The sequence below is a fragment of the Prunus dulcis genome, chromosome 2, assembly GCF_902201215.1.
Source record: "Prunus dulcis chromosome 2, ALMONDv2, whole genome shotgun sequence".
NCBI classification, from domain to species: Eukaryota; Viridiplantae; Streptophyta; class Magnoliopsida; order Rosales; family Rosaceae; genus Prunus; species Prunus dulcis.
The window spans coordinates 4,096,734-4,112,291 of NC_047651.1; the positions used below are offsets into that span (position 1 = coordinate 4,096,734).

The 15,558-nt window shown below is 36.6% G+C and overlaps 2 protein-coding genes and 1 long non-coding RNA gene across 3 annotated transcripts; all 3 read right to left on the minus strand.

The window, feature by feature from the left end:
* Positions 1-592: 592 nt before the first annotated feature.
* On the minus strand, positions 593-10,436 carry LOC117620302 (transcription factor TGA2.2-like). Its single transcript, XM_034350466.1, has 9 exons — positions 10,104-10,436; positions 9,764-9,930; positions 9,434-9,511; positions 9,285-9,344; positions 7,094-7,171; positions 6,910-6,961; positions 3,474-3,745; positions 2,433-2,681; positions 593-1,108 (listed from the first exon to the last, which is right to left on the minus strand). The coding sequence occupies exons 2-9, from the start codon at positions 9,827-9,829 to the stop codon at positions 962-964; spliced, it is 1,002 nt and encodes a 333-aa protein (XP_034206357.1). The 5' UTR covers positions 9,830-9,930; positions 10,104-10,436; the 3' UTR covers positions 593-961.
* On the minus strand, positions 4,315-6,903 carry LOC117620304. The gene is made up of 2 exons (XR_004584715.1): positions 5,247-6,903; positions 4,315-5,126 (listed from the first exon to the last, which is right to left on the minus strand). It is a non-coding gene; the product is annotated as an uncharacterized LOC117620304 (long non-coding RNA).
* A 2,671-nt stretch (positions 10,437-13,107) lies between the features above and the next one.
* Positions 13,108-15,257, minus strand: LOC117620303 (NADH dehydrogenase [ubiquinone] 1 alpha subcomplex subunit 6). Its single transcript, XM_034350467.1, has 2 exons — positions 14,946-15,257; positions 13,108-13,608 (listed from the first exon to the last, which is right to left on the minus strand). Exons 1-2 carry the CDS (start codon positions 15,156-15,158, stop codon positions 13,423-13,425), a joined length of 399 nt encoding a protein of 132 aa, XP_034206358.1. The 5' UTR covers positions 15,159-15,257; the 3' UTR covers positions 13,108-13,422.
* Positions 15,258-15,558: the final 301 nt, after the last annotated feature.

The following is a 15,558-nucleotide window of genomic DNA, read 5'->3' on the forward strand; positions in this document are numbered from 1 at the left end:
GATTAGGAGGAATTAAATGGATGATGAACTGAATTGAGAAGGAATTGGATTAAGGAGAATTTGATTCCGGATTCAATTCCTAATTTTATGTGAGCCTCACTTACTTTTAACTCCTTTATGTGAAGTAAACATAGGAATCCTCCATAGGTAGAATTCAATTCCTAATGGGAATTCCAATTTCTGATTAGTAAATACACCATAAAAATTTATGATGTGATAAACCAACTAATTCTTATGTTGTATGCAAATTTCTCTTACCAAATATATGACGAGATAAATATATGGTACATCAACATACATTAAAACAATAATTCACCTGATAAGCTGTTCAGGTTAATTGTTTTTCCTTTTCTTGTTTTGCCGAGAGACTTGGGTTTGTAGCATAGGAGCAAGATTTTGCAAAGTGAAAATAGCTGACCATGAAGCAATTGGTTGGTTAGTTCTTGTTGCCAAAGAGCTAGCATGGCAAGAAGAATGGCTCAAGATTCAGGGTAAGTTGGCAAACCCTTCTTTCATGGTAAGTATATGTCTCTGAAATCAACTGCTGTAAATAGGAGAGAACTTGAGTGCCAAACATTGCTTGATGCGAAAATTTGATTAATAAAACAGTCAAAGCCATCATGCATTTCATTATCCAAAATTCATTTCGAAACTCAGTCAGAATTACATCAATAATCATACCTATTATTAACAATAAACCAAATACATGCGGACCATTACCAAAGGCACTACTGCGTCTTATAATGACTACAATGAAGGTAAAAAAATTACAGGATTAGCACTAACGATACAATTTATGCGGCTACGGCATCCGAAAAAGTTTTAAAAAAAATCTATAGAAGAAAATTCTGTAACCATGTCCAAGTAATACCAGTGCTGTACTAGAGAAAGTCAATTACTATTCAGATGCTTTGCAGACCACAGTTTTACCAATCAGTTTGGGAGCAACGGCAAAAGCATTTCACTCTCTTGGACGGGCTAGCCAGAGCGAACTAAGAGCCCGTAGCCGCGAGAAATAATCATTTATAGCCAAAAGGGCACGAGCTGACTGGCGGGTGGTCAATATACGATGCATTTGTTGCAGTGTTTGTTGCCGCAAATTGTCAGCCTGATGTTATTAGCCCGTCAGTAAATAAGGCACTTTAACAAGAGAGATTGAAAAGCATTAAATATATTTTTTTAGGCTTATTTACTGTTTCACTTCCTAAAACAGATGCTCGGTCTCACTTTACCCCCTTAAACTGAAATTTCTCACTTAACCTTTTGAATCTCTAAAAATTGCTGAAATTTTCTCACTTTACCACTTCCATCCATTTCCATCCACTAAACCGTTAAATGTGCTGACATGACATAGGCATTCTAGTAATTTTAACTCCTTATCTTCTCTCCCCTCTCGGACCCAACCTCCATCGCACCCCGACCTCACCTTGTCCCCCTCCTCCCTCTTCTCTCTTCTCTCTGCCTTTCCCCATCTTCTATCTTGAGAGAGAGAGAGAGAGAGAGAGAGAGAGAGAGGCATATAGAAGAAAGAAGAGGAGGGAGGGGGTGGAGTGCGATGGAGGTGAGAGAAGAGAGGTGAAGGGAGGGAAGAGGAGATAGGCAAAGAGGAGAAAGAGACAAAGAGAAAAGAGGAGAGGAGGGAGGAAGGGGTGAGGTGCGAGCTTGGGTTTGGGATGAGAGAGAAGAGAAGGGCAGAGGGGCATAGGGAGAGAGAAGAGAGAAGATAATGAGCTAAAATTACTAGAATGCCCATGCCACGTCAGAACACTTAACGGTTTTGTGGATGGAAATGGACGGAAGTGGTAAAGTGAGAAAATTTCAGCAATTTTTAAAGATTCATGGGATTAAGTGAGAAAATTTCAGTTTAAGGGGTAAAGTGAGACTGAGCATCCATTTCAAGGGGTGAAACAGTAAATAAACTTCTTCTTTTTTTTAAAAAAACCCAACAGTGAAAAATGATTTATAGGTTTTAGGCAGGTAAAACAAATTCATGCCCAACGTTACCCTTCACACTGAAAACAATGACAAAAGAGGTTTTGACAGGTTGATGGCTGATCTAAAACTATCCTTTCAGAAAAATTATTCATTCCATGTACCCAATCAGTTGTCACGTCCAAAATACAAAATGTCCATAAATATTTAAAAGAAATATTCCCCAAAAAAAAAAAAAAAAAAAAAAACAACCATAAGCATTTCAAATATTACATATTTCAGAAATCCAACTAAACATCTAGCTATTCTGACGTTATCACATTTCCGAGAAAGAAGTTAAGCTGGCACTGGTCAATGGGCTTTTTGATTCTTTTCCTATCTTATTCTTTGATGTGTTTATGCAGATTACCAGTTCATTCCTAAGGCTAGTATTTGTGTATTTTATGTTATAGTACTGACTACTGAAACGAATAACCAAATAAAGAACTATAATGAATTACCTGGCGGATAAACCCTTCAAGGGTCCCTAGCTTTCCCATTGCCATGGCCATTTGACCCATGTAGTTTGCCACATTCCCAGAGGAACCTGAAGAGCCAAGAGATCCACTGGACAAAGTCTCCGCTAGAGATTGTTGTAATGCATCCATCCCTTGAGATAAGGCATCTTCTGCCTGTTGGGAGGATTGCTGCAAGTTGGTTATCCCCACCAACTGCTGCTCTGTTAGAGGCTCCAGCTGATTAACAAGAAGCTGCACACATAATCATTCATTTTAATTTTATAAGCCGGATTAAGACCAACAAATGATTCAAGACGTCAAATACAAAACAGTCATGGTTCATAGAATACTTACAAAGAAAAATATAAAAAATACAGAGCATAAGTTGAAACTTCTAGCAAATAGAAATTGCAAGCACATGATATCAACCTAGAAAGTAGTGAAGTTAGGGATACAGAAAATGATTTCCACTGCATGTTAAGAGAGATTTGAGAACTAATATGAATATGCAAAGCACTGCACCTATATTGAAAAGCAATGCATCTTTATACCCAAGTCTTTATCCCTTCCACAGTAACATGGGGATAAAAATATCCTACCATTTATCCTAAAATGAATGAGTCCAACAAAGAGTACATTTGCAGAACAGACATCTACGGTGACTACCAAACTAAAAAGACACAATGAGATGGAATTCTTCCATATCTAATACGAGTGACAGAACCCAAGAAAAAAAATTGAAACATGAAAAATGGGCGGACCACAAGGCTCGGATTCACCTACAAACAAGACTTTTGAATCGTATATAATTTCAAGAATTTTAATTGAATTCACATGCAATTTATTTATTTATTTATTTATTTATTTATTTTCTTTTCAGTATCTTTTGAACACTTCAGCTAATTCTCATTTCCATGTCTCACCTTGTTATTCCTCATTACAAGTTCAAATGACTAAACTGAAATGGGGAATCTTTCGATTCAACAGCATTCCAGAACTACACCTATGATATCGAAGCAATCAAGATATGATAAAGAGCCTCACCTTCAGGAGCTCAGATGAACGAAAACCACCAAGCCACAAGAAACACCTCTCAGCAGGTGTTTTCCACATGCCAGACAACAAATGGAATACATCAGCTTTAGCTGCTGTGCCCTTCAGCCTAAATATCTCATCATAATGCGCCAAGATTCCATCTACAATAGTACGAAGCTCTGCATCACTTGCATGAGAATTTACTGCTGATCTCAGTTCATTAATTTGCCGATTTTGCTCTTCCTGCCACCGTCCATATTCTACATCAAATGCCATGGCCCCTGCAACGAATACAGTGAACAAGATAACCTACCTCATCCACTGGAACTAAAGTAAGAGAAGAGGACCAAATTGAAAAACAAGATAATACTATATTTTTGTCTTAAGCCTGTTTGCATGCAAACAAACACTTGAATTGCATTAAAATGCACATTTTGATAAAATTTTAAAAATAAAAAAATGTTTCATGGCAATCTCGCCATTTTTATACTTCTATATAAAATTGGAGTGATTGCATTTTCCACTTGAAAGGCATCTGAAAGTAAATTAGCCACGTTCATGTATGGAATAGAGTTATGATCGAAAATTACTATTCTCAACTTTGGTACAGACCCATTAACCAAACATATCTAGAGACTGAAATTTATAATTTTAAATAAACCCTCTCACACATCAATTTGCTCCTTAGTGGAAATTTATAAATTACATATAAAATAAGATGATAGGAGAAGGTGGGGCAGTTCGCAGGAAACTTTATACAGGGCGGATCTTCCAATCAAAGATGTTGGTAGAAAAATTACTTTCTAATAAATACCCCGAGGTTCTTTCCTTCTTTTTTTTCTGTTAAGGGTAGAGAATTCCCATTGAATATTTCTTTCAATAAGAAATACAAAACAACCAGAAAATACAATGTAAGGTGGACAAGAAATCCATCAGCATAATATGACAATCTGAAACAAAATCACATAAAACACTCAAAATATCAAGGTCGCACAACCAATAATAATGAATGGGTGGCCTTTAAAATGCTTAGTCGAAGAACCCCGTAGGACCTAAATATCTAATCCAGTCCCAAAGTAACTCTGCATCTTCTTCCTTGCCCCCTCCAAGAGCCTCCTATTCCTTTCCAGCCAAACATGCCACATAAGAGCCAAAACAGCATATCTCCAAGGAGAGAGCATCTTTTGCCTCGACTAAAAAACCCACTGACAACAATGAAAAACAGTTCCTCACACACATCCACATCATTTTTTAACTCCATCAACAAGTGATCCCAAATCTTTCTAGGAACAGACAATGTATAGAAATATGGTCAGCATTCTCCCCTTCCTTTTGCACAATACAACCCAATCTGGTGATCAGTATGAATAGGGCCGCCTTCTTTGAATCATGTCACAAATATCTATTTTCTCATGTAGCACCAGCCATGTTAAAATTTGCACCTGAGCTGGAACATCAGCCTCCCAAATCAACCTAATTGCTTATAGGGAGGGCCCGATTGATTGTTGACCAATTGAAAGAAAAGACATTTACAAAAAAAGTTACCAGAGGAGAGAACAGACCATGGTCTTTCATCAAAGCGATTTCCAAGGAGACACTGTTTACACAGGAAGACAAGTCCATACATTCCTGGAACTCTCTCTCACTCAAATTTCTCCAGAACTGTAAATCCAAATACATCGTATCGATAGAAGAAAAAGAGGCTAAGGAAGAGATCAGTGTATTGCAGATCAAAGAAATCCAATGCAAACTAAGAAAATAAGGATTGGAAAGACAGCTAACCGTGCCAAATGTCATCCCAAATTTGACTTTATTTTGATTACCCACAACAAATTTCACCAAAGGACCAAGGACATCAGACAGAGCCTCTCAACAACCCAAGAGTCCCACCCATTATCATGGACTCCATACTTACTTCACATGGCTGATGCCCACCAGTTTTGCTCAATAGGGAACCTCCAAAGCCACTTAACTCCTTCCCTCTTTTTTCTCCTTTGGGTTTCTCACAAGAAGCCTAATGAACTTATAATGAACAGAGATACAAAATTCGCACAAATTCAAATGAGAAAATTTCAGATATTTGTTTCATAATGGAGTGGGATCACTCATACATCTAATCCAACATATTTGACAATGCTGTGTTAATCAGCTCTAAGTAGTAACTGTTTGTTAAAACAAAAGTTAGCACTTAACATGTACAGAAAGCTGTGATATACTTGCCATCACATTCAAATTCATTAATAAAGCACATGTGTAAGATGTAACTAGCTAGTGTCCCACCTCATACTTAAATTGAAATGAGCAGTTGCATAAACATGTAATGAGAAGCATATATTCCGAACTCCAACACATATGCAAAAATTTAGCTCAGCGAGAGCTCTGTAATGTTACTACTACATGAGCCAACAAAATTTAGTGTAGAAGCTAATGAAATTTAATACTCTAACATCAGATTGTTAAATCAAGTCCTACCAAACAATATAGTAAATTAGATAAACAAAATATAAGCTTTCATTATCCAACTCAACAAGACAGATTTGCACCAAATTGTTCATGGCACTCATTATGTTCTTCATGCAATTAAAAATTAAAAAATAATAATTTTATTAATTTGGTTCTTTTCCTGAGAACAATAATAACCTACCAAGAATACAAAATCTGATTGCTAATAGATTCAAGAGCTTATTAGCAGGGAAATCAAGAACCACGCATCAGAATGTCCATAACCACCCTGTCACTATAGCAAGTAGCAACTATGAGCATGGGCAAATATCACCATCAGGCAACTGCACCAGCTCCATTTACCAAATGATACACTCAGTTAACGTTTCACTGGTGGAACCAGCATCATAACCACCATTAACCCTATACTACCAAATCATGCACAACTGCTACAGTCTATTTTCAACAATTCCTTAACCAATGCCTCTGTATTGCACACAAGCATTCAAGTACGCCTCTAGAAGCTAAGAGTTGCTATTAAAACTCTCCTGATAGTCTCTTTCTGAACATTGACATGAGAGAGAGAGAGAGAGAGAGAGAGAGAGAGAGAGAGTACACATAGACCTAAATTTCAGTTAAGAAATTGAACTCACCCTGATGATTTCTTAACAATGCAATCCGTTAGAATACACTCTGATCCCATACCTAGTGCGAAGTAGTTTCAGTTAACTATTTCCACTAGCATATGATCATGTGGTTGAGCTACTCATGGCATATGCTATTTCTACACAATCTTTTTCCCAAGTATAATTATTTCATCCATATAAGAATCAAAAAACAAACATTGATTTAATATCATGCCAAATTTTACTACATTTGCATGAAATGCTTAAGATTAATATCTTGTTACTCGTTAAATTAGTTCTACCACCATTTTCAGGAGCTAGTCTACCTTACTTCCAGGAAAAATTTCAAAATCCAAACCTCAGGGAAGAAGGAATACCATTTCCACTCATAGAATGAGCAGCATCTCCTGAACTTGATATGAAGATTCCCTGAACAAAGTAAAAATAGAAACTTTAGGAGAGATGCAATAGATGCACACCTAACAGAGGTCATTTACTGGGAATTCTAGGGGCTCTAAACACATTTGGTGTTATGACAGTAAAGAAGTTAATTGATTTGACCTGCTGTCTGGCTCGCTGGAGCTCTTGCTCTAGTTGAGTGAGCTTCAAACGACTACTCTCCAGCTGCTGAACATAAGCCTACAGTAAAACAAGCACAGATTCAACTCATTAAAGACTTGCAAAAACTAGGCACACAGCATAAGGGCTCAAGGACCGGAGATAAACACGAAGATCTATTCTTTTCCTCCATTTTTTTAATAAATGAAAGCACGCTGCTCCGAAGAGAGGATAAAATAATAAAAAAATTCAGACATGGCATATAAAACAGGAGACAGTGATCGCAGCTTCCACTCTCTTATACAATAAAATAGTATGAACCAAACACCAGCCATGCACTCATCATACGTTAGCTACCTACGACACCTATTTTGTAGTTCCTCTGAATGGTTATGGGACAATATTGCTAATCTAACAGCAGAGCTTAAACCGCACTACGATTGATTGGTAGGGGCTGCAACCAAGTACAGATCTCAGACTTGATGGTTCCGAGGCCAAAGCTAGAAACCCATCTTAAGAAAAGCTAAGAATTGAAACATATCAAATTGCATAAGCTCCAAAACAAGATAACTCACGTGCAGCCTCTGTTAAAGCCCCAGATGGAGACCAGCCATGACGGGTCCACAAGTCAGGCCCAAACAGACAAGATCTGTCCATGTCTGCCAACCAACGAATCAAGGCTAATTGGCAGACCAGCAGGAGGCATGACATCCCAACAAGAGAAGGAACTTAATTCCCTTGGAGCAAGAAACCCGCAAACTAAAATTCCCCTAAGAATATGAGCTCTTCTCCTGGGGCATATAATGGGCAGCCCTTAAGAAATATATATTTACTTAAATCAAAAGATAGGAACTAGCTATAAGAGACAGACTCAAGTTATATGCAGTCCACTTCTGGGAGTATCAAACTGAAAGTGCTCCTACTTACAAAGGACATTTTGGCATTCATAAGGCAAGAAAGAAACTAACTTAAGAAAATATCAAGGTGAAAAGAGAGTTAGGAATGCTACACCACCCAAACGGGAAATTTTAATCAATCACCAAGCCTTATAATTTATGTCAACTGTAATATGTGCAAAATGATATGCTTTGAGCCAATCAAATCAATTTGAAAGGTCACTTCATAGATTGAAGTGATGATGCGGATCTCTCCACTCAGGCCAGGAAGGGATGATTGTTGGGTTTGGTCCTTCCTTAGCGGAGGAGGTTTTCTTTTGGGTAACTTGTTTGGGTTTCCTTAGTACAAGGGGTGTATCCTATTGGATAGGGCTCGGGCTTAGTATTAAATCTTGAGTGTTTTTCGCTTGTACTTGTTTTCTCATATATAATGAAGGTGAAAACTCTCCGTGGACATAGCTGTATTTTGCCAACGACATTAATTCTTGGTGTGCTTTGTTTTATTCTCTGTTTGTCATCTTGCCGCTTTATTTTTATTTTCTTACCATCAGTTTAATTGTCGTGACGAGGCGATTCAATTCGCAAAAATTAGTGCAAAGCTACACCCTTATCCTAAAATATCTAATATTGATAAACAGAAGTCCATATATGCAAGGCCCCTGGAAGCTAGCTTTTACACACCAAGTAACTTCCAGAAAACCGTATCTTAATTCTCGACCAACAATCACATCCAATGCATGCGAGACTAACTAGTTCAACAAGTATGTTGCAAATGAAGAATGGATAACCAATCATATGAGAAAGCTGAAATCGACAATCTCAATAACTGCTCACGATGAAAAAAATTGAAGTTTTACCTTTTGCTAAAATTTTAGGAAATTATTCCACAGAAGGAAACCAACAAAAACAGCCAATAAGATAGGAATATCCACATGGACCTTTCCTTCACCGCCAGCTGATTATGATCATTTACTAAAATATTAGGACCACGAAATGGTTGATAGACTTATCGAATTACAGCTGACTCATGCTATTGAGTAAACCTAACATCTTTTTTATTATTCCTCAAACAAATAAAGATATAAATCTTCTAAATAAGTTAATAAATTGACTGTCCATCAGAATTATATCCTAAAAACCCCATTGCCACTAAGATCAGGCCCATGTTTTTTAGCAGTACTCACTGTCCTAGGAATAACAAAGTAAATCTAAATAGACATCAAGAAGTCAAACTACAGCAGACATATAACTGAACAAATGAGACAATGAATCGAAAGAAAGTACGAAGAAGGCCTTACTTTCTTCCTCAGTCGACTTTTTCTTGCAGCCTCACGATTTTGAGCAAGCCTACGAAGAGTCTGCAAAACACAATCGAACAAATGAGCATCTTAGCCTGCTAGATTCGACTCACATATGGCAACTTTGTAATTGAATTTCTATACATAACCTTCTGATCTTTTGGATCTTTTGATTTGTCACTGGAATCAGAACCCGCAGGACCAATGGCGTATTGCACTACATCAAACTGCACACACAGAGTGATCAAAATGTCAGATGGGCAACAAATATTAGTTAACATCCACAGAAAATGTCCCACTCGGAACAAGTGGCGAATGGTTATTGAACTCAAGCATAACAAACAACGCTCAATAAAAAAGAGTGGGTTACAGTTGAGCAAACACAGAGTAGGTTAGAGAGAGAGAGAGAGAGAGAGATAGAGAGAGAGAGAGAGAGAGAGAGAGAGAGAGAGAGAGAGAGGAGGTGAAAGAAAGATTACCCTTTGATTCTTATCATCTGTATCCACATCTGTAGAAATATCAGTCCTGGGACTGCCATCAGCCATGGTGGATTCTTCCCAGTTCTCAATATCACTACTTGATACAGAACCAGATAGAAAGGTTGACCTTTTTAGTGACTGCAAACCTCTGACGGCGGATGAGAGAACTGTTTTGATTGGCCAAATCAGCAGAAATGAAGAAACAAAACGAAAAAAGAAAAATTACCCACAGAAAACAAAGAAATCAAATTTGCAAAGCCACTCCCATAAACGAAAAAACCCAAAATGGAAACTTCATCACTTGAAAGGAAATCCAAGGAGAAAAAGAAAAGAAACAAACTTTGAGATGTTAGCAGAAGTTTTTGTGTCCTATGGAGGCGATCAGAAGAAGAAGCAGCTGCTTCGCGACCACTTTACTCTCTTCCTGTTGTGTTTGTTGAATTCAACACAGTAGTATCTGCATCAACACATGTCCTAAAAACTTTGACTCAGGAATCGGGAGGAGACAGGAGGGCTCTCCACCCACTTTCCACTTAAGCACAAAATTTGGTCTTTCCCAGAGAGACAAAAAAGAAATATAAATTTTTACCATAATAATTCGTAAATTATTATGACACAAAAAAATATAAAATAAAATAAAGTCTTGGGGCTGCTTTTAGGATTAGCAAGGAGGGAACCCTTACTTGCTACTTGATTGATGGTGCCAGTATCTTGCCAGAAATACTGGTGAAGTTCTTCTGAACCTAAAAAAATTGTTGGATAAAAAAAAGAAAAAAAAAGAGGTGTATTTAAAATTTAAAATTAGTAAAGGTAAACATTTACAATTTAGACAATTTTACAACTTTGGCAAATAGTCCACCTGACCTGAATCAAGCCGCTTTCCATCATAATGTCCATGACAATTGTTGAAAGGCAATTATTGCTAACTAATGGCTTGTGATAATCAATTATGAGAAGGTTTGGCAAAAATAAATAAATAAATAAAATTTCTATTGTGCAAAGCACCTGCTATTTTTTCTTTGGATAAACATAAATAAATAAAAAGAACCCGTTAAGTACACGCATCACTGCTTGTCTTAGAACTCTTTATTCTTATTGATCTAATTAATTTTTTTTAATATATAAAAAATTACTACCATGAAACAAAATTTCAACTTGGAATCACTCAAGGTTATAAATAAATGATCGCAGCCGTTTAATTTTAAGGTTCTTTCTCACATATTACTCAAGGCTGCTACTCTAATTGTTAGGGGAGGTTTTCTTTAGTAAAGACATCCTATTCTGGGCTATAAATAAATGATTGCAACCGTTTAATTTGTAGGTTATTTCTCACAGATTATCCATGCAAAAATCAGCTACATCAGAAAAAAAAAAAATTTGTTTTTTTGTTTTTTTGTTAATTAATGGAAATTGTTTAACCATTTAATTATCTACATTTTGATTTAAATTTAATATAACAAACTACTTTTGTGTACATTTTAGATGACCAAACAACTTCCAACCTGAATAATTTTTTATAAGAACGATTGCTTAAAATATAGACCGTTCCAATCCTTACATTGTTGGTTAGCCTAGAAAAGATGTGTGCACCTTTTTTTTATACAATAATGACATCATTAACATATACAACTTACGTGTTGAAATTTAAACCCTATTTACTATTAATAATTAAGATATTGACAAAGTGACACTTCATTTAATATTTAAATGTGATATCTTTTTATTTTTTACAAACAATATTCTATATTAAACTAATTTAAAATATGGGAATGGGAATTCGAACTCTAGTGTGGGGAGCACATCCGCTTCAACCAACTTGGTTAAGCCCATGTCTGTAAATTTGATATCATTAACATCACTAATTCTTGTATGTATAAATGTATGGTTGATGTATATACATCTTACCCAAGTAAAAATTATATTATAAAACAGTTTCCCCCAATATGTTTTATAGACAAATTCTTTTTTTTCTTAAAAGGTTTTATACACAAATGTACCATTTTTCTGAATCGCCTTCTACCTACAAAGTTATAATAACACAAAAAAGGAAAGATATTTTTGAAGCACCTCATACAAAAATCACCTTACAAAGTGGCATTTAACTATCATTGTGGATAATCTTTTATTTATTTATACCACAAAAATATTTGAACCAAACCCACTTGGATTTCGGTGATGATGATGGAAAAAGTTACGAGAGAGCCGAGAAGAGATGTGCTGCATTTGAATTATTGTAATCTCTAGACGTCTCCTTCTGTAAAAAAAAAAAACAATTAGAAATCGTCCACTTTCCTAGGACAATTCATTTTTTTAACTGCCTTTTCTAATGTTCAGTGCTTTGACATGAATTTTTTTTTTTTTTTTTGTCTTCTTTTATTTATTTGCTTTGCTGAAAATTGTGTCAGCATCAATACTGCCAAACTCGTTTACAACTCAGAGTCAGTTGAGGAGTTAAAATCCTCTGCATCTAGTCTCCACTAGCCACTCCCACTCCCTCTGACTCTCCTCTTTCCCCGAAGGAAGGACCGTTTGGTGGCATTTTTAAAGGGCCGTTTTCATTTTTTGAGCCCAAAAATGAGTGAAAATGAGGGGGTTTCAAGAATTCTATAATAAGGGTGTTATCTAAAGACCGTTTGAGCATTTCCAGCAGGAGCGGCTAGTCTGGGCAAGAGGGCCTCCAATACCATTTACAGTGGCTGATCTCACGCTGATATCATTATGATGTCAGCAATCAATTTAAATACTAAAAAATAAATAAAAAAAATGAAAATGAAAAAAAAACTAAAATTTTCTGAATTTTTTTTTTCTCTATAAACACCTAGCCATATTCTTCACTTCCCACACCAAAACTCCATACCAATTGCTCTCTTCATATCTCATGTGAATAGTAGTTGCTCTTTGGTTGCTATGGCAATGGATGGAAATACATCAAAAAAATTGCTAAGACAATCACTATTCACATGAGTGGTAACTACCCTTGCCTCCCCTTGCCTTTTACCATGGCAAATGGGTAGAAGTGCTTTAGATGCGGCCCTATTTCTTAATCATTGGCTTAAATTAGTTAGTCGTTAGATCAAATTAGTTAGTTTGACCCAACGGTATAGAGATAATACCTCATCTAAGGGCCTTAGATAAGGTCCTCACTATAGAACAACCCGTAAAAAAGGCTTTTTTTTGGCCAAGGTAAATTGACCCATGCCAGAGTATCAGAACAAGAGAATATGCGGAACCAGAAAACTGTGAACTCATTAACGATGACTACATAAATTTCTAAATTTCAATCCCCAGAATGATGGTCACCCAACATTTAACAAGTTTGGCCTGGAGAAAATGGCGAAAACTTCTCAATCCCAACACATAAGAGGCATGCAGATAAGATTATAAACTAAAGGGAAGCCATACACAAGACCCTCACAGCATCCAAAAATAAATAGCAGAACAATAAGCTACACAGCTCAACCAGTGACATTACTGCACCTAGTTTCTTGTTTTTTCATAACATTAATTACTTCATAAAAATCAGAAATTCAGTTATGACCCGGTGACCTTAACAATCTACATCCAACAGAGAGATACAAAAAACATTGTCAAGTACACCTTTATTTAGGAAGCCCCAAAAGCAAAGTCTCATGTGAGCACATCCAGGGAGCAGCGGAAATTCAAAAATAATTGCTCTTATAAAAATCTTTGAGAAAACCAGAGGCCCCCTGATCCTTGGTGCCCAAATCCTGCACAAGCCCTTGGTGACCCACCACATACTGGCCAATGATGTGGTGTCGCTGCTTTGCATGCTCAGTGATGTTATTTAACTCTTCCATTGCCTTGAAGAGAAGCATATCGATGACCTGCAAATTAAGACTATCCAGAAAATGAGAATTGTTTATAAGCCACAAATCAGAATAACATTTTAGCAAGCAGGTGCAGGTAGTGCCTAAATTCCTGGTTATAGTTTCCACAATACTGATTTTGTGCCAGCTAATATACAACCAACTCAACGTAGAAAATCTTCGCAATTTATTCAACTCAATAAATCTGGCATATTACTAAACAGGAATGAGACGTCAAAGTGCTTTACATGAATGATTAATTTCATTCCATTGTTTGACTCAATCAAGCTCCATGATCACCATGATCATAATGATTCAAGGACCTTTTAGCCTGAGCGTTTCCTAATATTACTTTCAGGCAGTATTAGAGATCCTTGAAGAGTTAATAAAAATCTACCATAACTCCATAAACATATAGAGACAGAAACCATTTGAAGAACGCTACCGAAAAACATTATAATGTAAAATACGCGCAAGAAGGATAGGTGACAAAAGATTTCTTAACGTTAAATGATTTATCTTCACAAATTATTGGAACCTAATTACATAGCATAAATAGTACACCCAATGTCTGGTCTTCACCCATGAATTCCTGCTGATATTAGCACAGATCAAATAAATTGGGGGCCAGTACCAAAGAGAAATTCAAACCTAGACATGTACTCGTGTGTGACACCAAAACAAGACCCTCAAAAGAACTCTACCAATCAAAGTTTTTAGTCATTCGTTATTCCCAAGAATTGAAAATTAAAGCTGCCAGGGTGTGGGACAAAAACTAATAACACTAATACTCCTCTGTTTAGGATGTAAGACAACAGTAATTTAGACGCACAAAACTCCCATTGATGTGTGGCCTCCACTACCACTATAGAGGCCTAACAAGTGAAATTTAATACAAATTGCAATATTGCAATTGCAAAGATTCAAGCTTCAATCTCCTGCTATGATACCATGTTAAGAAATTTCAGTTAAACACAAGTACAGCTTCAGCTTCAATAACCATCATTTTATTGCATTCCCAAACAGCAACAAAAATGAACCAAAAACAATGTGTTTCTGAGTGAAAATTTTCGGAAATTCTGATACAAAGTAGAAATGCTGCATCTAAAATCACTCGTAGTGGGCACGATCCCTGAATTTCAACCTAAATTCATTCAAAGACTTGGCACAAAATTGAAGAATGCATACAAGATTAGACAGCTCCATTTCGTAATAAAATTCCCAATTTGATTGCAAAATGAATGTTTCTTGTAGGCAAATACGAAATTCCAGACATTTTACTCCGATTATAAAACGGCATCGTTTCGTATAGTTTGAGGAGAGAGAGAGAGAGAGAGAGAGAGAAAGGGGGGGACCTTAGGGTTAGTGACGGAGGAGTTCTTGCGGATCTCGGAGGCGACGACGGAGCGGAGGTGAGAGGGCGCAACGACGTCGTCTAGGTTGTAGATTTCCATGATGGTGGGTATGGATCTGCAGGCGGCCCTGAAGAAGTCGAAGACTCGGTGCCTGGCTTCTTCCAGAGACACCGAGTTGGGCGGCACCTTCACGGCGCGTTGAATAAACGACATTTTTCCTCAACTCACTCACTGAGTTCTGTCTCGCACTACTCTCCGAGATGCAGGCTACTGGGGAAGGTTATCATGTGGTGAACACGAGCCGAACGGTGTCGTTTCAAACTTTCAGCTGCTTTTTGTTTGTGTGTATTTTTCTTTTTTGTTTTCCTATCCGTTTTATAATTTGTAAATTAAATAAGTTTATTCTGCTAAACCAAAAAAAACAAAAAACAAAAAAAGGAGGTTAAATAGTATGTATAAAAATTAATGATCTATATACTATTACAAATCAATACTCAAATGTCATTTGATTGCCCCTGAATCAATGATCTATATACTATTAAGAGGAGATGTAGAATTTTTGTTTTTGTTTTTTCGGCCAAAGAGGTATACAAGTATTTGAGACATAACATGT